Here is a 23,394-nt window from a genome sequence, read left to right on the forward strand (position 1 = left end):
GACGGACAGAAGGTCTGTCTGCATCCGATCCCCCATAGGGGAGAGCGGAGCAGAGACAGGGCGGTCTCTGCACCGTGTGCGGGGACCACCCTATCCGCCGACAGCTCAGCGGGGATGACGGATGATCCCCGCTGAGCTTTGGCGGACACACGGAGCGGACACAGAAACGGTCCGCTCCGTGTGAAAGGACCCTAAAAGTTATAGTCGGACAGATTGGGGTAGAGTATTGCAAAAGGATGGGAGAGGCTCAGGAGAAGTCCTGGAGGCGAGTATGGGAGGAGGTGACGAGGACGCTACAGAGCAGGTGGTCTTGGGAGAAACGAAAAGGACGATTTGTTTGGCATTTTGAGACTAGGTTAGCGATGCAGCTGGGGGCCAAATTGTGGATGGCTTAGAAAGTATTTCGTATTTTGAATTTAATTTATTGGATGAGTGGCAGCCAGTGGAGGAATTGGCAGAGAGGGGTAGCAGTTTGTAAGGTGGATGAGTCTGGCAGCAGCATTCATGATGGACTGAGTAGAGGATAACCTATTTAAAGGTAAGCCAATGAGCAGGGAGTTACAGTAGTTGAGGCGAGAGAAAACCAGGGAGTGAATTAGGAGCTTTGTGGTGTCATTAGTTAGGAAGGGGCGTATTTTAGAGATGTTGCAGAAGTACACTTAGCACCCTGGCATGAGGATGGTTGGTGGTTGTTCTGTTGCTCTTAACAGAGAAGTCAGGGGAAGGGGTGCGTGGGGGAGGAAAAATTATGAGCTCGGTTTTGGACAGGTTGAGTTTGAGGAAGTGGTGTGACATCCAGACAGATATGTCTGTTAGTAAATTAGTGATGCATGAGGAGACTGATAGAGTGGGCTAAGGGGTGGAGAAATAGATTTGGGTGTCATCAGCATAGAAATTATATTGAAAGCTATGAGAGGCTGACCCAGGGAGTATATGTAGATTGAGAATTGGCGAAATCCAAGAACAGAACCTTGGGGGACCCCGACAGAGAAAGGTAGAGGAGAGGAGGAAGTAGAATTGTAAGTGACACTGAAGATATGGTGAGATAGGTAGTCTTTTTTTCGAGGAGGGGATGGTCAACCGTATTAAAGACATCCAAAAGGTCCAGAAGTAGGAGTGCAGAATAGTGTCCATTGGTTTACAAATATATATATATATATATATATATATATATACACTATATTGTCAGAAATATTGGGACGCCTACCTTTACACACACATGAACTTTAATGGCATCCTAGTCTTAGTCCGCAGGGTCTTGTCCACATCAATGCCTGACCTCTTAAATGCTTCTGGAGTAATGGTCAAACATTGCCATAAAGTTCATGTGCGTGTAAAGGCAGGTGTCCCAATATTTTTGACAATATAGTGTGTGTTTGTTGGCCGACAATTCTTTGCCATTTGTATGCAAGACAAGTTCATGGCCAACGCCCTTCAGACAAAAGTCCTACGCTTTGTCCGCGGAAAATCCGATCGTGTGTACCATCCTTAAGGCATGCTGTGAGTGGAAGATGGGAGTAGGGTTGGAGGGTTAACCTTACAGCTTTGATTTTCCAGTGCATATCTCCTGAAGGTGGCAGTATGATCAATTGTTTTAGAATCTCAGACTGTAAAACTAGGAAAAGGCTATAAAAGTGCTATATACTGTAGTATTGTTACACAAACTAAAATGGTGAATAATTATGGTAACTAAAAGATTGGAATCTGAGTTTGGTGATTACTACTGCTTGCATGCTGATGGAACAGAAATCTTCTGTTTTGCAAGTTAGTTTGGTTTCAGTACAAAATTTTAGATTACCTGCTTCTACATAGAAACAGAGTACCCATAGATGGCATAATTTTCTTTCAGTATTTAGGTGGGTAAAATCTATAAACTGAAGTAGAGAAGGGGGTTCTCAGGCATAATGAAGGGCAGATTTATCAACAGTCAACATAAGCTGTGGCCTAGGGTGACATGTCTGCCAAGGGCAGAACACAGCCACACATACCACTTTCCTGACTGCCAATAATATGTTTCCATATACAAAAAAGACTTCCGTACTGCTTGCAAGTGCAATACAGCTGGGTTCTTTAAATATGGGTGCTTATTTACTAAAGGCAAATCCACTTTGCTCTACAAGAGCACTTCAAGTGCACTTGGAAGTGCAGTCGCTGTAAATCTGAGGGGGACATGCAAGGAAAATTAAAAACAGCATTTTTGCTTGCACATGATTGGATGATACAATCAGCAGAGCTTCCCCTCATTTCAGAGCTTCCCATCAGATCTTCAGCTTCCAGGGTCTAGTGTAAAAGCTTAATTGAACAAGCTGAAGTTTGAAGCTGATTGACTGCCCTGCACAGATGCACCCTCGTGTTGTAAAGCATTACCACTATGTTTGCTTACGATCTGGTTAGTATAGAAGGACCAGCTGACTGGGACAAGAAGGGCATCACAAGACAGTTGCCTAGGGTTATCAGAAGGTAGAAGTATGGCCTTGGGTACACTTTTAGGACAGCGAGAGTTCAGCTTGGCTCTCTTCACTGTGACACCTTTCAGTAGCCCAAAGAGCAGATAGGAGGTGCTGCTGTTGCAGAGTTTGAAGATCGATGGCTCAGAAATAAGATGTCACCCTTGTTATGCCATGCTTCCATGTAGCACAGCAGGGGAGTGCAGATGAAAAGAATACGTGCATAACTTTACATATAGTTTTACAGGTAAAATAGTTCTTTCATATCTTTCATGTTTTTCAGCTGTGTAATTAGCTGTTTAAATGGGATTGCTGTTTTAACCCATTTGCACTCATCAGCTATTGCTTGGTATGCTGGAAAATCGGTGGCATCACTCTAATGATCAGGAAATGTTGCTGCCAACATAACTTTGGGATATATGATAGGAATTCTTCAGTAAGGGGATGCCTGAAGGTATAGTACCTTCCTCAGTTTGTGTGAAGCTGGATATTGAACTAGCTGTCTATTTTGTAAAAGTAGGTTGTTATTACTGCTGGTGAGCTTTCTATGTATTTATTTCGATTTTTGATTTATACACGTTAAAAACTCAGTTTTCTAAAGAAGTCTGGCTGTCAGACAATGTCAAATTTTATAAAATAATGCCCTGGGTGCAGGGCTAGATTGATTCAGAGAGAGGAGTCCCCCAGCTTGGTAGCTGTGATGGGTTTGGCGTGAAGTTGGACCCGCTGTAAACCCAGCCCTGTAGATTGCTAGGGGAGCTGTTCTCCTATTGTAATTTGCAACTTGACAACTGGTTCCTGATACACAGAATTGATCATGACAGTCGAGCAAGGCAGTGCTGCTAAGATAAAGAGCAGGACCCGGGTGAGGCACTGTCCCCGACTAATCTGTGTAGCTGGGTTGTCAGTTTGACAACCAGGTCCTGGAGCCTGACAGCAATTTGTGTGTTTTGTAGTTTATGTGATAAATAAGTACCTTAGTTCCCAGATAGATAAAGTTGGGTTATCATATTGGTAATTAAACCCTGACTTTGCTTCTTTGTGCTCATTTTGACTACATACACTAGTTTATCCACTTTGTAACAACTCCCCAATGGACCAAAAAGGGATGACTTTTTCCATGGACCAAAAAGGGATGACTCCTACCACCCTTGCAGGTTCAGTCCATTTCCGCTTGGGTGGCATCTTCATCTTGGGTGGCAGAGAACTTTTTTAAGGCACTGCCCAGATGTAACCATTACTGACTATGTAGGAGTTTTCCCTGCTCTATTGTTACACACTATTGCCTTATGCTGTTCCATCAGTCACTACCATTCACACCTCTCTGAAATTGAAGCAGAACACCAGCATTTTATTATGTCCCCTGTCTCCTTCATTCATTTCAAAGAGGCTGCTGTTTTCACCTCCGTTTTCTACTTGAGCTGAAAATTTGTCTGAATGGCTTAAGGCTAGCCAGCATGGGGTAGAACTTTAGCCAGCAACTGATCTCCATTCAGATATTACTAAAGTTATAAATTCCTTTTCAGTGGGATTTCACAAAACAGATTCAACCGAAAATTTTCAGAGTTAAAGTGACCCTGTCCCTTGTATATAATGAAAATAAAAGCCTACAAAAAAAGATGGTAAACACTTTCCTTGCAGACAGTGTCTTAACATTTTGCTGTTTTGATGATCTTTGGTTGCATTTCATATGCTTCTAGGATTGTCAAATACTACATTATGAATACTACATAAAGCTGCAGTTCTTTGTAACCAACACAGGGCTCAAGTCCTGCGGGAACGCGTGGGAACGGAGTTCCTGCACTTTTTTCACAGCAGGAACTCAGTTACCTTTGCAGGACTAAAGCAGCCGAGAGCAGCCGAGCCGCCCGAGCCAATTCTTCACTAAGCGGCGATGCCCAGCTCGAGTCACTGTCAGGGGCAGGCGAACCTTAGTAACTTGCTTTTTTCTAAATCCTGCGATAACTCGCGGTAGACCTCTGCAATGTCTCCTGGGAACAATGACAAAAGCTCCCAGGAGACATTGCGGCATCGAGGAAGTGACGGAATACCCGCACACTACCCAATGAATCCATATACAGGAAGTGGCCAGTAACATAAAGGATTACTAAGGTACAGTGGATCAAAAAAAAACAAAAAAAACAACACGCGATTTAGTAATTATGCATATGAGCATATCATTTTTTTTTTTTTTGGGAGTTCCCACACTTTTTTCCCCAGGACTTGACCCCTGAACCAACACCTTAGTCAAGAATCTGCTGCAAAGTGTGTCCAAGGCCAAGAACAAAAAATGATCGTATTACAGCTTAACAGTCCTATGGTGGCTGTGTTAATTTTTTTTTTTATTATTGTTTTTGCTTTATTTTAAAGTGATTTTAGAGTTCTCTTTTTTTTTTTTTTTAAATAACAAACATGTTGTTCTTACCTGCTCCGTGCAATGGTTTTCACAGAGCAGCCCTGATCCTCCAGTTCTCGGGTCCCCTGCCAGTGCTACTGACTCCTCTTTCCCTCCAAGTGCCCCCATAGAAAGCTGCTTGCTATGGGGTCACTCATGCATGCTTGCTCCCGAGTCCCGCTCTGTCTGTCCATAAGTCAGACAGAGCAGAGCTCAGCCCCGCTCCCTTGTCACTGGCTGTGATTGACAGCAGCAGGAGCCAATGGACAAAGTGTGTTTTTTTTCTCTCCTTTTTTTCTTACAAGGCTAAAATTGTGAAAAAAATCACTTTTGATGCTTTGCAACCACACCTTAAGTGCACTTGAATGCACGTTAACAGTGCGTTTTAAGATGCTGTTTTGGTGCGTTTCAATAGAAGTGAATGGAGGCAGTTGCAAAGCATCACAGATGTCACTGCTGATGAAACGCGTAGGAGATGGCCAACTACTGCATCCTCAGGCACTGCTGCCTTCTACTCGTATCCTGCTGCATTGGAGTGTCTTTTGGAAAGCTTGATAGCTGGAACTCCAATATCTTATAATAAAATACACCATTTTAAAAATGGGCTTCACAATGAAGACCATCACTGATTGCTAAGCAGGATCATCCCCTTTAGTGGTGGACAAGCTTAAAGCGGAGGTTCACCCAAATAACATTTATATAAGACCAAATTCTTTATACTATCAGCATGTACAGTCGGCACTTTTTTTTTTTTAGGCTGTACATACCTTATAATCTATATTTGCAATCCGGCTTCCGGGTACTTCTCCTGCGGGAGTAGGCGTTTCCAAGCTGAGCCGCAATGTAATCTGGGCGTTCGCCCAGATGATTGATGTCTATCAGAAAATGTTCCCCCCCGGCGGATAAGGCCCCGCCCCCCGTATTGCGTAGGCGCGTCACAGAGTTTCCGAAAGGAGCCGAACATGTAAAGGGGCGAGTAGGCTTTACACGGCGCCTGCGCACCGACTAGGAGCCTTGTAGAGCTGACTGCGCAGGCGCCGTATAGAGCCGACTCGCAGCTTTACCTGTTCGGCTCCTTTTGGAAACTCTGTGACGCGCCTACGCAATACGGGGGGCAGGGCCTTATCCGTCGTGGGGAAAATTTTCTGATAGACATCAATCATCTGGGCGAACGCCTAGATTACATTGCAGCTCAGCTTGGAAACGCCTACTCCCGCGGGAGACCTGTCAGATCTCCGCTATGGGGGATCGGATGAAAACTCATCTGCTTGTCCGTTTTCATCCGATCCGATCTGCAAGACGGATGGAAAATAGGGTTTCCATCCATCTGAATTTAGCGGATTGGATGGCAGCGGACATGTTACCGCTGACATTCGTCAATCTATAGAACTGTATAGAGCGTCCGTTCAGGTCCGTTTAAACTGACAAGCAGAACATAGAATACTTTGAAAGTAAAAAAACTGACAAGCGGACCTGAACAGCCCACATGTGTGAATGAGGCCTTACTGTTTTTGCAGCCTGACTAAATTACAGTAATAACAAAAGCTTTAGTGGGGTTTTATCATATAGCTAATTACTTTCCCCTATACAGAAATATGTTAACAGCACATCTTGCTAAATGCAGCTTTCGTGTTTCGCACTCTCTTGTTGCTTGTCATTTTAATTAAAAACAAATGTTAATGTCACAATGTACCTATTTTGGACATTGTTTTACCTACACAGTTGGACAAAGTTTGTCCTTTATGTTGCTATAGTAGTTTCGCCCCATCCTTTTTCCTTCTGCTTAGGGAATAGCTCATGAGCAAGTGAAGGAGCTCAGAACGAAAATGCATTAGGTTGCACGGTCATCCCTCTCACACCTTTCATTTCCACTAAATTCATTACTAACATTTAAATAGAAAAAAAGTCCAATAAAAATGTAACCAACTCTAGAGGAAGAATAAATAGACTATTACTTGGAGAGAGTGCATGAGGGAATTCTTTCACTTCGCAGCCTCTGCCTCTCATGAGTCACTGGTGTTTTACACTCTATGCATACATCACAATGTGAGTATCATCTCTGTGCCTAGATATATGGTCTGTGCACAAGGAAATATGAAGGCACTTTTTATTTCTCTATCATTCGCTGTCTCGCTTTCCCTTCTCAGCGGAGCAATCAAAGCAGTCTGGTTGCTTCAATTGAAAGAGAGGCATGGAAATAACTGTAAGAAAAAAATGTCTTTGTACACTACCACACTGAAAAGGAATACAAATTGTTTGGGTGTAGAATACTGAAGAGGCTCACTGCTGCGTTTCTCATTTGTATTATACACATTTTAACAGAAGATATCAGATTTAAGGAACAGGTCTACTCCAATTATTTATTATGGTATTATTTTAAAATTAACCATTGAACTCAACTAAAAAAGCTTTACACTTTTTAGCTTTGCAATGAGAGTTAATAATAGGACTTCTTCATTGATAGAAACCCTCACAAATTAGGTGGTCTACTAATAAATAATTTCACTCAAGATTTGCACACCTTTCACCCATTTTCCCATAAGAAAACATGAATCTCAGTGAAAACATTTTATATATAAACCCACTTGTGCTTCTACCCATCCTTTAAATGTGTTATTAGTATAGACCATTAATCAGAAAATGGGTTTTTATTTCCGGCATTACATCTGCGTTACATGCTAAACACTAGAGTGACTATACACATTAATAAAAGTGTATCTTGCATAGCATTACACAGTAGGATTTTTGACAATATTCACAAATACATTTTTTTTTAAAGTTCTCATTATCTGAGATAATGTGGGAAGATTTTGCATTGCCCAATCCCAAGTTGGAGTGTGATTTTGGTAGTATGAGTAAGGTGAGAGGTGGACAGATCATGTGTTCACACTGTGTATCTTAACAAAGGTCCTTTGGAATATATATATATATATATATATATATATATATATATATATATATATATATTTATTTATTTATATATATATATATATATATATATATATATATATATATATATATATATATATATATATATATTATACATATTTTATTTATATATATATATATATATATATATGTATGTGTATATATATATATATATATATATATATAATATTATTTTTTAAGAATAAGATTTTTTGAGCATTTGAACATAAATGCACATACAGGCAAAGAAAAGTCAGAGGTCAGCACAGTTCGGTAAACAAGACAGTAGGCCAGGGTTATCCGTAGAAATTAAGCCATAGCAATATATTAAAACTTTTCTTACATTAGTAATTATGAAGCAACTTAAGGCCCCTTTCAAACTGGGGTGATTTGCAGGCGATATTGCGCTAAAAATAGCGCCTGCAAACTGACCTGAATCAGCGGCTGATGTTTCTCCAGTGTGAAAAAGCCTGAGGGCTTTTACACTGGAGCAGTGCACTAGCAGGACCACTCTTATGCCTAGTACACACGAGAGGATCGATCCGCGGAAAACGGTCCGGAGGACCGTTTCCGCGGATAAATCCTCTGGCGGATTTTGATCTCATGGTTGTACTAACCATGAGATCAAAATCCCTGCGGAATTCCCTCCGCGGTGACGTGTCGCGCCATTGCCGCGATGATGACGTGCGCGACGCTGTAATATAAGGACTTCCACGCATGCGTCGAATCATTACGACGCATGCGAGGGATGGAATCGGATGCATGCTAAGAAATTTTGATCCGCTGGAAATCCATCAGCCCGAAAAAAATCCACGGATAAATATCCGCTGGGTTGTACACACCAGGGGATCTATCCGCTGAAACCGGTCCGCGGATAAATTTCAGCGGATCGATCCTCTCGTGTGTACGGGGCCCAAGAGTCCTGCTAGCCACATCTTTGAAGCGGTGAAGGAGCGGTGTGTTTACCGCTCCTCCACCGATCCTTCCCATTGAAAGCAATGAGAAACCGCGGCTATACTGCAGAGGCGCATTGCCGGCGGTATTAACCCTTTTTGGCCACTAGCAGGGGGTAAAACCGCACCCCCTGGAGTGGTTAAAGAATGAAAAGAATGAGCCAAAAAAGAGAAAAGAAAAGAATGAAAGGATAACTAAAAAGAGTGGAAAGAAACGGAGGGTATCTGGTTGGATGTTGGCATATTGCTTTTCTTGAGTACCGATAGTGACAAATTGTAATAGTCAGAGGAAGGGCTCAAGTCTAGTTGAACTAGAGAAATAAATCCAAGTACACCAAGTTTCCATAAACTTTGTGTGCTTTTTTTTTTCCAAACTGGCTGTCCATCCCCCCCATCCTCATAAGCTCATCAACCCAATCCCTAATATTAGGAATTATTGATGACCTTCAACGGCTGGGAATCCAGGCTCAGCCTGCAGGTAGAAGGAATGCGATGAGTCTGTTTTGAATAGCTGATCCAGGGATGATGGATAGTAATTCTAATAATGGAGTCTCTGGCCATGAGATACCTGTGTAAGCCTTTTATATTTTATGTGGGTCAGTTGAGTGCTGGACATGTAGATGTGGCCATTGCTTGCTTTTTTGTCAGGAAAGAAATGTGTTGGCATGGTTCATGATGTCTTAACCAAGCTGCTGGTTTGTAACCTCTTTTAATCTTTGTGTTTGTATTTGAGAATAAGTTAGACAGGAAATCTGAAATGTTATTGACTTTGTCTGACCACAGAATTAAGCTTGGTATTTTTGGGCAAAGTAAACGTATGCACCAAAGAAATTGCTAAAACTAGAAAAAGGGTTTTTATGCTATAGCAAATTATTCCAGAAGGTTTAATATAAAATTACTAATTTGTGCAAAATTTCCTGCATTGAAACTGTGTTTGTTGCCCTGCTGAATAAAAGTTCAGAACAAACCAGCTTGGACTGTTCCTGTGTTCACCGTGTCATACATAGTTTACTCTTGTCACTACCAGATGAGTCTGTGCCTCATACTTGCTCAAATAAGTGTTTTAATTTTTTGTAGGCCTGACCATAATGGACACAAAAATAAATACATACAAACTACTATATATTCCCTATACTCTGTAGGAGTTTAATAGGAGATACTAGCTAATTTCGAATTACTTACCTGAGATCAAAGCCCCAGCAGCAGTCCTCGGACACCTCCTCCATCGCCGCCATGATAACCCAGAGTGACTTCTGGGTATCGCTGCTCCGGCGATGTGACTGGCCGGAGCAGCAATGACGTCACTCCCGCACATGCGCGTTGGTGCCGCCACTAACGGCATGGTCGCCGTTAGAAGCGGCACGCTCAGTGCACCTGCGCCTGATGTCTATGGCGCCGTAGACATCGGTGTCTGTATTTTCTGCAAATATCTCCTAAACCTTTTAGGTTTGGGAGATATTGGTTGCACCTACAGGTAAGCCTTAACGGCTTGAGGACCGCCGCACGACTATATATGTCAACAAAATGGCACGGCTGGGCACAAGGGCGTACATGTACGTCTTTAAGATCCCAGCCGTGGGTCGCGAGCACGCTGCCGGTGGCACGCTCGTGACCCGGTCCTTTTCTCTGTGACCGCCCCTGCGGGAACAGCGGAACCGATCGCCCCCGGTGTCCCGCGATCGGGTCACAGAGGAAGAACGGGGAGAGGTAAGTGTAAACAAACCTCTCCCCGTGCTTCTTAGTCAGACTGTCACTGATCGTCTGTTCCCTGTCACAGGGAACGACGATCAGTGACGTCACATGCCAAGCCACGCCCCCCCAGTAAGAATTACACATTAGGGCACACCTAACCCCTACAGCACCCCCTCCTGGTTAACCCCATTCACTGCCAGTGTCATTTTTACAGTAACCAGTGCATTTGTATAGCACTGTTCGCTGTAAAAATGACAATGGTCCCAAAATAGTGTCAGAAGTGTGCGATGTGTCCTCCATAATGTCGCAGTCGTGATAAAAATCGCTGATCGCCGCCATTACTAGAAAAAACAAATTATTAATAAAAATGCAATAAAACAATTTCCCATTTGGTTAACGCTATAGATTTTGCGCAAACCAATCAATAAACGCTTATTGCGATTTCTTTTTTTACCAAAAATATGTAGAAGAATATGTATCGGCCTAAACTGAGTGAACAAAAAAATTGTTTTTTTATATATATTTGGGGGATATTTATTATAGCAAAAACTAAAAAATATTGAATTTTTTCAAAATTGTCGCTCTATTTTTGTTAATAGTGCAACAAATAAAAACCGCAGAGGTGGTCAAGTACCACCAAAAGAAAGCTCTATTTGTGGGGAAAAAAGGATGCCAATTTTGTTTGGGAGCCATGTCGCACGACCGCGCAATTGTAAGTTAAAGCAACGCAGTGCCGAATCGCAAAAAGTGGCCTGGTCTTTAAGCTGCATAATGGTCCGGGGTTTAAGTGGTTAATCTAGGCTTACCTGTAGGTTAAAGTGGGTTAAAGGGGTTTACAACCACTTTAAACTAACTAAACTGAAGAATGCTTCAGGTTCAAAGTGTATGTAAACCCCAACTGAACTTCTCTTATTTGCTCCATTTTGGTAAGTTACAGTCTATACTGTTCTCATTGTTATCAGCCCTGCTCAGTTCTCTTCTCTAGCTACAGCACACCTCTCTCAATGTTATAGAGATAAAGAAGGGGAGGTGTTCTGTAGTCTCTTTCTATGGTGCCAACGCTGCCTCTTCAAAGATAAGAGTACCTTAAGTGAGCTTAGGAGAAAAAGTGTTTTACTCGCCCTAGGAAAGAAAGTGTGCTACTGGCAGAATCACCAAGATAAAGGAAAACATGCCTGAAAACTAGAAAACAAATGCAGCCTCCACATCTATGAACTGGGGGGCTGCAATATAATAAAAGTTTGTCCTTTAGATACACTTTAACATTGGCTAGCTTGTGTGGCTCACTGCACTCTAAAAACTATAGTATGTTCTTGTAGCTACCCCTTCTTATCCTGATTTTCCATTACAATGTCTCCTTGCTGGACTTGAGCTGACTGATTTACAGGTGTGGCCATAATAATAACCTTTTGCAATCTATTGAAAGTGATTTCATATTTAGCCCACACAACCCTTTTAAGACAACGCAGATGGGTCTGCACTATAAAACATTTAGAATGAAGGCTACAAAACTGTAGTAGCATCAAGAGCATATCATTCTTCTTCAATATATACACTGTTTATATAATATAAGAAACCACTTATGCATATGTATTTTTTTCTTTTGCGCATACATAGGCTGGGAGGCATTCCTGTAGGAGTGGTTGCAGTTGAAACAAGATCTGTGGAACTAAGCATACCTGCTGATCCTGCTAACCTCGACTCAGAGGCTAAGGTTAGTTAATGGTTGTTGAACACTATCATTTTATTTGGGGACAGATTTTGTGGTATTTATTTCCTGTTATAAGAAAACTCTGATGCCGTTAATGTTTTTCGTGTAGTTAGTTTCACAACTTTATTTAAAATTCACGTTATAATTTTTTTTTCTTCTAACATTAACTACTTGCCGACCAGCCCCCACAGTTATACGGCGGCAGGTCGGCTCCCCTGCGCGAGAGTCCGTAGCTATACGTCGGCTCTCGAATCGGCCACTAGGGGCGCGTGCGCGCCGCTGGAGACGCGCGCCCCCCGCTCGTCCCTGACTCCCGTGCATGTGCCCAGTGGGCGCGATCGCCGCCGGGCACCCGCGATTGCTCGTTACAGAGCGAGGTCCGGGAGCTGTGTGTGTAAACACACATCTCTCGGTCCTGTTAGGGGAGAAATGCCTGACCGTCTGTTCATACAATGTATGAACAGCGATCAGTCATTTTCCCTAGTGAGGCCACCCCCCTACAGTTAGAACACACCCAGGGAACATACTTAACCCCTTCCCCGACCCCTAGTGTTAACCCTTTCCCTGCCAGTGGCATTTTTATAGTAATCCAATGCATTTTTATAGCACTGATCGCTATAAAAATGCCAATGGTCCCAAAAAGGTGTCCGAAGTGTCCGCCATAATGTCGCAGAACCGAAAAAAAATCGCTGATTGCCGCCATTACTAGTAAAAAAAAAATATTAATAAAAATGCCATAAAACTACCCCCTATTTTGTAAACGCTATAACTTTTGCGCAAACCAATCAATAAACTTTTATTGCGATTTTTTTTTTACGAAAAATATGTAGAATACGTATCGGCCTAAACTGAGGAAAACAATTTTTTTAATATATTTTTGGGGGATATTTATTATAGAAAAAAAGTAAAAAATATAATTTTTTTTCAAAATTGTCGCTCTATTTTTGTTTATAGCGCAAAAACTAAAAACCGCAGAGGTGATCAAATACCACCAAAAGAAAGCTCTATTTATTGGAAATGTTTGGGAGCCACGTCGCACGACCGCGCAATTGTCAGTTAAAGCGACACAGTGCCGAATCGCAAAAAGTGCTCTGGTCTTTGACCAGCAATATGGTCCGGGAGTTAAGTGGTTAATAACCTTTATCCCTATATTTAAGGACAAAACATTTAAACTTTGGGAAATGGACAGGTTCAAATTGGAACATTATAGATGTAAAATCTTCAATTTTACAATTGTCACCTGATGAGGAATCCTTTAGGCTGTATTCACACCTCTGCATTTTTTGTGCTTTTTGCATTTTGCACATTTGCACTACACAACGTGTTCCATACGAAACCATGTTAAATGGACTGTAGTGCAAACCTGCAAAATGCAAGGGTGTGAATCCAGCCTAATGAGGACACCTATTCTGGTGACAACTGCAAACATTCCTCAAACTTTGCAGAGTTGTGTCTCTGAGAAAGGAAGAGAAATCTTTCCAATGTGACACAAACACACCATCCCAAATTATAAAAAAAACATTTTAATAATTGGGCAGTCCCTTCCCTCCATTCATACATTTCTATTTGAAATGAAAGCATTGTAACATAGTGATGGACATGTAGGAATGTTTTGGGCAGCGTGGTGCTCTCCCAATGATCCATTGCTCCTTTTGGTAAATACCCAGTGTTTACAGGTATGGGGTAGTCTTTGACCGCTTCCCACGATGCAGTGCTTGGGCCTGAGGGGTCAATCACAGGGCCCAAACACTGTCACATGATGAGGACAGAAAATAGGTCGCTGGCGTAATCACCAGTTAAAAACAAAGGAAAAAGTTTGAAAGAAGACAACAAATGCAGCCTCTACCATCTCTGGACTGATAAGCTGTAATATATTAAATGTCTGTTTTTGAAGGTAGATACATTTAAACCATAGAGTACGAGTCATATAGGAAGATACGTTATTTATTAAAGTTATTTTTAAACCCGCAATTTTCCTTTTTAATTGTTTTCAATATTGAGAAAAGAAAGAGCTACACGTGTAAGTAAGGCCTCCTACACAAAATGGGAATTTCCAATGGAAAAAGTCAGACGGACTTCCATTGGAAATTCCGACTGTGTATGCCCCATCAGAGAAATTACATAGAGAACATGTTCTCTTTTCCTCCGATGGAATTCCATCGGAAATCCGATGTGAGTTTAGTCGGGCTAAAGCCCAATCGTGTATACAGGTTATAGGAGCTTTGGAAATGTTGAATGGGCTCCCTCAACAACTTGTTCTGGCCAGCTTAGTAGATTATAAAAAAAAAAAGACCTGGATGCATTCCTAAATGCACAAAATGTAATTGGGTGTTCACATTTATAGGCAACTAGCTGAATACCTGGCGTTGCCCGGTCTTCCTATCTTAACCTTTTGGGGAGGAAAATCATAGTAATATAAATATACCCATCTTTTATATAAGGGTGTAGGTAAGGGTTAATTTAACTGTCATATATTTTTATTTGGCATATAAGTAATATGTGTACCAGGTATTATTGAAATATCTCCAGGCGTACAGAAGTTATGTGGGAACATACATTTCCCATTGATTTGCATGGGACTTTAAACAAAAACCCTGACCCTCACAAATGGGGGTAGTTAAGGGATAAATTAACTATCCTATAGTTTAAGTGGACATATAAGTAACATGTGACCAAGTGTTATCGAAATATCTACAGCCGTTTGGAAGTTATGAAGTAACATGTATTTCCCATAGAGTTGAATGGGACTTTAAAGGAAAACCCCGACCATGGCAAATGGGGGTGGGTAAGGGTTAAACCACCTATCCTATGTTTGTTGCTGACATATAAGTAACATGTGTGCCAAGTTTCATGTTAATATCTTTAGCCGTTTGGACGTGATGCTGGAACATACATACATACATACACACACACACACACGTTGAGTTTTATATATATAGATAATACCAGAGATTGGTTACATAGTTACATCGTTACATAGTTAGTCAGGTTGAAAAAAGACACAAGTCCATCCAGTTCAACCATAATAAATAAAAATAAAATAAAAACTATCGTACCATCCCATATACCCAATTCTATACCCACAGTTGATCCAGAGGAAGGCAAAAAAAACACAGCATAGCACGATCCAATTTGCTACAACAGGGGAAAAAAATCCTTCCTGATCCCCCGCTGATCCAGTGAATATTTGATTGCCTCCTGGAGGATCAGGAAGGAATTGTATTTTTCCCATGCCGGAGCAAATAGGAAGATGCTTTATATAACGTTTTTTTTTTTCCTTCTTCTGGATCAACTGTGGGTATATAATTCTGTTTATGGAGGTTTTCTATTCTGTTTGTTTGTTTAGTTACTTTCTATTGGTTAAACTACAATAGATGGCCATTTTATGAACCTGACTAACTATGTAACAATGTAAGTGATTATCTGTGCTTAATCCAGTGTATGGCCAGAGTGAATTGTATAACATAAAGTTGCAGCATAGAGCCTTACATAAATCATCTTGTTATATATCATCTTTAATTGAGTGAGGATGCCAGTTGCACTGGCAGTCTGAATTCAATTTGGTATTCCCTCTGGTGGCTGCAGTTCTGTATATGAAATATTACCGTAAAGAATATTCAATAGTAAGCATCTGTAAACACGAAAGTCATTACCAAAGTATTGTACAGACTATTAATTAATGTATGCTTTTGCCACAAGACACAACTGGAAGATACAATGTATATGAGCCACTGGTGATAATACCATTTTTAGTTTAGAATTTATAGTAGTGGATTGGCCATTTCCATTTTCTTTATCAGCTACATTATATTATTTGCAGTGGTAACTGTATGCAATACATGATCTATGGAACATACAGTGCCTTGCAAAAGTATTCACCCCCTTGGCTTTTTATCTATTTTGTTACATTACAGCCTTAAGTTCAATGTTTTTTTAATCTGAATTATATAAAAAATATATATACATAAAACTATGTTTCAGAAATAAAAAAATGATAATTGGCATGTGCGTATGTATTCACATCCCCCCTTTGTTTAAGCCCATAAAAAGCTCTAGTGCAACCAATTACCTTCAGAAGTCACATAATTAGTGAAATGATGTCCACCTGTGTGCGATCTAAGTTTCACATGATCTGTCATTACATATACACACCTTTTTGAAAGGCCCCAGAGGCTGCAACACCTAAGCAAGAGGCACCACTAATCAAACACTGCCATGAAGACCAAGCGACTCTACAAACAAGTAAGGGACAATTTTGTTGAGAAGTACAAGTCAGAGTTAGGTTATAAAAAAATATCCAAATCGTTGCTGATCCATAGGAGCACCATCAAATCTATCATAGCCAATGGAAAGAACATGGCACAACAGCAAGCCTGCCAAGAGACGTTCACACACCAAAACTCATGGACCGGGCAAGAAGGGCATTAATCAGAGAGGCAGCACAGAGACCTAAGGTAACCCTGGAGGAGCTGTAGCGTTCCACAGCAGAGACTGGAGTATCTGTACATAGCACGACAATAAGCTATATGCTCCATAGAGTTGGGCTTTATGGCAGAGTGGCCAGAAGAAGGCCATTACTTTTAGCAAAAAACAAAATGACACGTTTTGAGTTTGCGAAAAGGCACGTGGGAGACTCCCAAAATGTATGAAGGAAGGTACTCTGGTCTGATGAGACTAAAATTGAACTTTTTGGCCATCAAAGAAAACGCTGTGTCTGTCACAAACCCAACACATCACATCACCCGAAGAGCACCATCCCCACTGGGAAACTGATCAGAGTTGAGGGAAAGATGGATTGAATGGATACAGGGATATTCTTGAGAAAAACCTGTACCACTCTGTGGATGATTTGAGGCTAGGACGGAGGTTCACCTTCCAGCAGGACAATGACCCCAAACACACTGCTAAAGCAACACTTGAGTGGTTTAAGGGAAAACATGTAAATGTGTTGGAATAGCCTAGTCAAAGCCCAGACCTCAATCCAATAGAAAATCTGTGGTCAGACTTAAAGATTGCTGTTCACAAGCTCAAACCATCCAATTTGAAGGAGCTGGAGCAGTTTTGCAAGGGGGAATGGGCAAAAATCCCAGTGGTAAGATGTGGCAAGCTCATAGAGACTTATCCAAAGTGACTTGGAGCTGTGATAGCCACAAAGGATTGACTTTAGGGGGGTGAATAGTTCTGCACATTGACTTTTTCTGTTATTTTGTCCGATTTGTTGTTTGCTTCACAATAAAAAGAAAATCTTCAAAGTTGTGGGCATGTTCTGTAAATTAAATGATGCAAATCCTCAAACAATCCATGTTAATTTCAGGTTGTAAGGCAACAAAACACGAAAAATGCCAAGGGGGTGAATACTTTTGAAATGCATTGTAGCACAATGTACTTTTGAATTCAACGTGGCCATTTTAAGGATGATGTTAGTGAAGAGGGCTTAAAGTGATTGTAAAGTCTTGTTTAAAAAAAATAACAAACATGTTATACTTGCCTCCTCTGTGCAGTTGGTTTTGCACACAGCTGCCTGGATTCTCCTCTTCTCAGGTCCATCTTCGCTGCTCCTAGCCCCTATCTCCTGACGAATGCCCCCATAGCCCAGCTGCTTACTATGGGGGCACCCGAGCCGAGTCACAGCTCTGTGTGTCCATTCAGATACGGAGTCCTGACCTGGCCCTGCCCCCTCTCTCCAATTGGCTATCTGATTTTGACAGCCGCGGGAGCCAATGGTGCCGCTGCTGTGTCTCAGCCAATCAGGAGGAGAGTCCCAGGCAGCTAAGACACTTGTGGACATCACTAGAGAGAGATGAGGCTCATGTAAGTAATTAGGGGGTGCATTCAGACACGCAGCTGCCATTTTTCCCCGCCCCCTCTCTCTCCTGATTGGCTAACCGACTTTGATTAATATCTGTGGGAGCCAATGGCGCCACAGCCAATCAGGAGGATAGTCCCGGATGGCCGAGGGAATCGTGGCATCGGTGGAGAGAGCGGGTGCTCAGGGTAAGTATTAGGAGGTGCTGGGGAGGCTGCTGTACACAGAAGGTTTTTATCTTATTGCATAGAATGCATTAAGATAAAAAAAAACCTTCTGCCTTTACAACCCCTTTAAACCTGCACAAAGGAACCATCCACCAAAGAAAATGTAAAGTCATGAGTTTCCTTTCCACTTCACCGCTTTGTATAGTTGCATGGAATGGCATGCTCCTCCCTCTATCCACTTTTTACACAAGAAAAGAGCCTGTAACTGACACATATAACACATTTTGGTTCCAGCAAAAACTGTAGGCTGGCTTGGGTCATCAAATGGCCAACAAGGCAGAAAAATGAGAGAACCTAAAATGCTTGTCACATCATAATGAATATTCATAATGCCATATGATAATTATTTATGATGGCTACGCACATCACTTGATCACCTAATGCAGAAGGTACGCTTTACATTAGCCTCAGGAAAGCCCAAGTACCGGTATTTGCACACTCTGAATTACACAGTAATCTAAATAATTTAGTTCCATCTATTTTATAAACATTTCAGTTTAGATATGAAATTAAAAAGTAGTGAAAAATTCATCCAACCAAAAAGAAGTTCTGTGAACATTCAAAGTAATCATTTGAATACTTCAGCATTCACAGAAGACTTAGGTGGTAAATAGGATCCTATGTAATTATTTTTACATAAAAGGTTAATGTTGTTTCTGATTTAGAAACGTTCTCTTCTACTTGCCTATTTATTTTCTGAGGGTTTTTTTTTTTCATTTTTTTTTTACTTTTGTTTAGTCTTGTGAATGACTGCCTTACTGGTTTCCACAGATAATACAACAAGCTGGACAGGTGTGGTTCCCGGATTCTGCCTTTAAAACTGCACAGGCAATCAAAGACTTCAATAGGGAAGGACTCCCGCTTATGGTGTTTGCAAATTGGAGGGGCTTTTCTGGTGGAATGAAAGGTAATTGTTTTGAAGCACTTGCCACACTAGATTTCTTTTTTCACTTTCAATAAACTTTTATTGAAATATTACAAGTCATAACAAGAAGTAACAGATATATGCAGACAATACATGAGATTTCTTTTTGTAACTAAATACCAAGTGGACCAATGGTAAGAAGGTCAGAAATTAAAGATGAGCTCTAGTTACTTCAGATGAAAAAGGCCCAAATGATGGCAGCTATACAATCCCTAATACGTCATTTAGTGTAGTGGGTGTAGGGAGGAAACCTATATGTAAACGATCGGGTTCCTTCCACTTCTAGACTGGGCAGTGATGTGTGACAGATTTGTGTGCATTTCAAGACTAGATGTACAGTACAGAACTACAAATCCTTTGGCAGGTGAAATGGCTCTTTTATATGTATTTAATCTGTTTACTAAGCTGTTTTCATAGAGTTTACCCTTAAAGAACTAAAGGCAGTTATTTATTTATTTTTTCTAATTTTGTATAGAGTGGATAGTTTGTTTTTTTTTGTTTGCTGTCTGTGCCACATTTAGGGAGATTCATCCTCTCTATTTGTCCTGTGTACCATTGTGTAATGCTTCAGGCAAAGTTACTATAATGGGTGGTGAGGCTCACAGCTTCAGAAGTCTATGGATATGGTATTCTTGACAGTTAACTTTAGTTTGGCAGAGATCAGGCAGGAAGACTCGGATAATTTGGGAATGTAAGTGTTTTTTTTTTATTCTGGTAATACACAGCCACAATGTGGAGCATCAGGGTTAACTTAACCACTTAAGCCCCGGACCAATATGCTGCTAAATGCCCAAAGGCGTTTTTACAATTCGGCACTGCGTCGCTTTAACAGACAATTGCGCGCTCATGCGACGTGGCTCCCAAACAAAATTGACGTCCTTTTTTCCTCACAAATAGAGCTTTCTTTTGGTGGTATTTGATCACCTCTGCGGTTTTTATTTTTTGCGCTATAAACAAAAATAGAGCTAAAATTTTGAAAAAAATTCAATATTTTTTACTTTTTGCTGTAATAAATATCCCCCAAAAACATATATAAAAATTTATTTTTTCCTCAGTTTAGGCCGATACGTATTCTTCTACCTATTTTTGGTAAAAAAAATTGCAATGAGCGTTTATTGATTGGTTTGCGCAAAATTTATAGCGTTTACAAAATAGGGGATATTTTTATTGCATTTTTATTAATTTTTTTTTTTTTTTTTACTACTAATGGCGGCAATCAGCGATTTTTTTCGTGACTGCGACATTATGGTGGACACTTCGGACAATTTTGACACATTTTTGGGACCATTGTCATTTTCACAGCAAAAAATGCATTTAAATTGCATTGTTTATTGTGAAAATGACAGTTGCAGTTTGGGAGTTAACCACAGGGGGCGCTGAACGTGTTAGGCTTCACCTAGTGTGTGTTTACAACAGTAGGGGGGTGTGGCTGTAGGTCTGATGTCATCATTTGTGTCTCCCCTATAAAGGGGATGACACGATCGATGCGCCGCCACATTGAAGCACGGGGAAGCCGTGTTTACATACGGCTCTCCCCGTTCTTCAGCTCCGGGGAGCGATCGTGACGGAGCGGCTATAAACGAATAGCCGCGCCGTCGTCGTCCCGGATCGCTCCCCGAGGGAATCCACCCGCCGCACTCAGCGGGGGGGGTCCCGATCGGACCCCTGACCCGCAGAAAGGCAAGGACGTATATATACGTCCTTCTGCCTGTCCGTGCCATTGTGCAGACGTAAATAGGCGTTAAGGGGTTAAGTATAGTAGCAGTACACAGGAATAAAGTTTATCATGAACGTAGGAGAAGGATCTGGGGGTTTTAGTTGATCATAAGCTCAATAATGGCATGCAATGCCAAGCTGCGGTTTCCAATGCGAGCAAAGTCCTTTCTTGTATTAAGAGAGGTATGGACTCCAGAGACAGAGATATAATTTTGCCCCTGTACAAATCATTAGTAAGACCTCATCTGGAATATGCAGTTCAGTTTTGGGCACCAGTTCTCAAAAAGGATATCGGAGAACTGGAGAAAGTGCAGAGAAGGGCAACCAAACTGATGAGGCACGGAGGAGCTCAGCTATGAGGAAAGATTAGAAGAACTAAATGTATTCACTCTTGAGAAGAGGAGAATAAGGGGGGATATGATCAACATGTACAAATATATAAGAGGTCCATACAGTGAACTTGGTGTTGAGTTATTCACTTTACGGTCAACACTGAGGACAAGGGGGCACTCTTTACGTCTGGAGGAAAAGAGATTTTACCTCCAAATACGGAAAGGTTTTTTCACAGTAAGAGCTGTGAAAATGTGGAACAGACTCCCTCCAGAGGTGGTTCTGGCCAGCTCAGTAGATTGCTTTAAGAAAGGCCTGGATTCTTTCCTAAATGTACAGAATATAACTGAGTATTAAGATTTGTAGGTAAAGTTGATCCAGGGTAAATCCGATTGCCTCTCGGGGGATCAGAAAGATTTTTTTCCCCCTGCTGTAGCAAATTGGATCATGCTCTGCTGGGATTTTTTGCCTTCCTCTGGATCAACTGTGGGTATGGAGTTGGGTGTATGGGATTGTACTGTGTTTTTTATTTTGTTTGTTTATTTTTTTGTGGTTGAACTGGATGGACTTGTGTCTTTTTTCAACCTGACTAACTATGTAACTATGTAGGGATACTTGCTGTGAGTGGTCTTCTGTTGTTAATGCCACCCAGTGGCTTCTGGAGAGATATACTGGTCAGCTTGGAGTAGTGGTGTAGGTAAGAGATTCTGCCTGTAGGCTGACTGAGGATAGGGCAGTAAAGAGCCTCTGACTACCAGCATAGAAGGGGCTCTGTCCGGCCCAAAAGCTGGAAGTTGAAGGGGCTCTACCTGGCCCAGTAGTTGGTAGTCGAAGGGGCTCTGTCCGGCTGAAAAAGGAGATGGCAGTCGAGGCTCTGTTCAGCCCAATAGGGAGATCGAAGTCGGGGCTTTACAGTATACGGCCCAATAGTGAAGGAAGGCAGCCGTCAGCTACTGGAGCTATTTGCCTGGCATCAGATTCTTAGCACGAACATCAAGCAATAGGCGTTGGCTGCTAAAATAAGGATACAAGGAGGAGCCAGGTGAGGTCGCTGTGATGTCATCACCCTGCGCCGGAGTTGGTGGAGAGATGGGAATATTACACATTGTCCCCAAGAGTGAAAGTAAACAGAAATTCCAGGTTGTCTCCACAACCTCAGAAGAGGGGAAATCTTCTGATGGGGTCACTAGTTGACCTTGGTGACAACCAGGTTTCCCTCACTTTGAAGTGATTTTCTCACTTCCTGTTTTGGCTAAAGGGCAGTAAGTAAAGACAAATCACACCAATGGAACACAAATGGCAGAAAACCTGACAGGGGTTATAACCCTTCTTTATGCTATCCAAAATTAAGAAATATATATTGCTTCCCCAGTAGAGAAAAGACCACGTGCAAAGTGTACAGTACAAATTCTTAGCAGCTAACGAGAAAATAGCTTTCACTATTCTAACTTCAGAAATCCTATGATTTGCCGTGCAGTCTCCATATTACTATTGACAATCTGCCTTAATGCCTTCACAATTGTGACAGCAATAAACAATTGGAAAATAAATCAATACAGCTACTGTAAGAGGCAATATTACATAACTTTACTTATAACTTTATTTTAGTGTAATACAACCAGAGCTTAATTTGTAATAGGAGGACAGTAGAAGAGGTTGGTAAATGCTACAAATGTAACTATGGGTGTTTATTTACAAAAGGTAAATTCACTTTGCACTACAAGTGCAAACTACAATTGCAAAGTGCACTTGAAATTGCACTGAAAAGTGCAGTCGCTGTAAATCTGAAATGAGGGGAAGCTCTGTTGACTTTATTATCCAATCATGTGCAAGCTAAAATTCTATTTTTTATTTTCCTTGCATGTCCCCCTCGGATCTACAGCGACGGCACTTCCAAGTGCACTTTCAGTGCAATTAAAAATGCACTTTGCATTTTTAGTTTGCACTTTGCAAAGTGGATTTTCCTTTAGTAAATATCCCCCTATATGTCACAAATTGTTAGGATATTCATAACTAACAAAAAAATCAATGTATCCTTCATGCAGATTGATAAGTTGCACTGTAGGATTGTACTGCTTGCCCAGTATTGCTGGCTGGTTGATGATTTTGCCTGCGCACAGAAACAAGTGGTGTTACCACACGGCTGTTCGGTACAACCAGGAAGTGGCTGGAGCTGCTCTGTGCTAGTTCTCTATTTCCCAGTGCATGCTGGGACAGGGAGCCTCCTATGCCTCTCCCTCAGTGCCAGTAACACTTCATAAATG

At 41.4% G+C, this 23,394-nt stretch overlaps 1 protein-coding gene across 3 annotated transcripts in view; it reads left to right on the forward strand.

Moving 5' to 3' along the window:
• Positions 1-23,394, forward strand: part of ACACA (acetyl-CoA carboxylase alpha) — a 510,335-nt gene that overhangs the window by 408,547 nt on the left and 78,394 nt on the right. For all 3 annotated transcript variants that reach the window (XM_040337823.1, XM_040337822.1, XM_040337824.1), the window contains 2 exons: positions 12,033-12,129; positions 18,931-19,066. In XM_040337823.1, coding sequence (XP_040193757.1) covers positions 12,033-12,129; positions 18,931-19,066 — 233 coding nt within the window. The remainder of the gene's footprint in view (positions 1-12,032; positions 12,130-18,930; positions 19,067-23,394) is intronic.

The sequence above is a fragment of the Rana temporaria genome, chromosome 2 (assembly GCF_905171775.1).
Source record: "Rana temporaria chromosome 2, aRanTem1.1, whole genome shotgun sequence".
Taxonomy (NCBI): domain Eukaryota; kingdom Metazoa; phylum Chordata; class Amphibia; order Anura; family Ranidae; genus Rana; species Rana temporaria.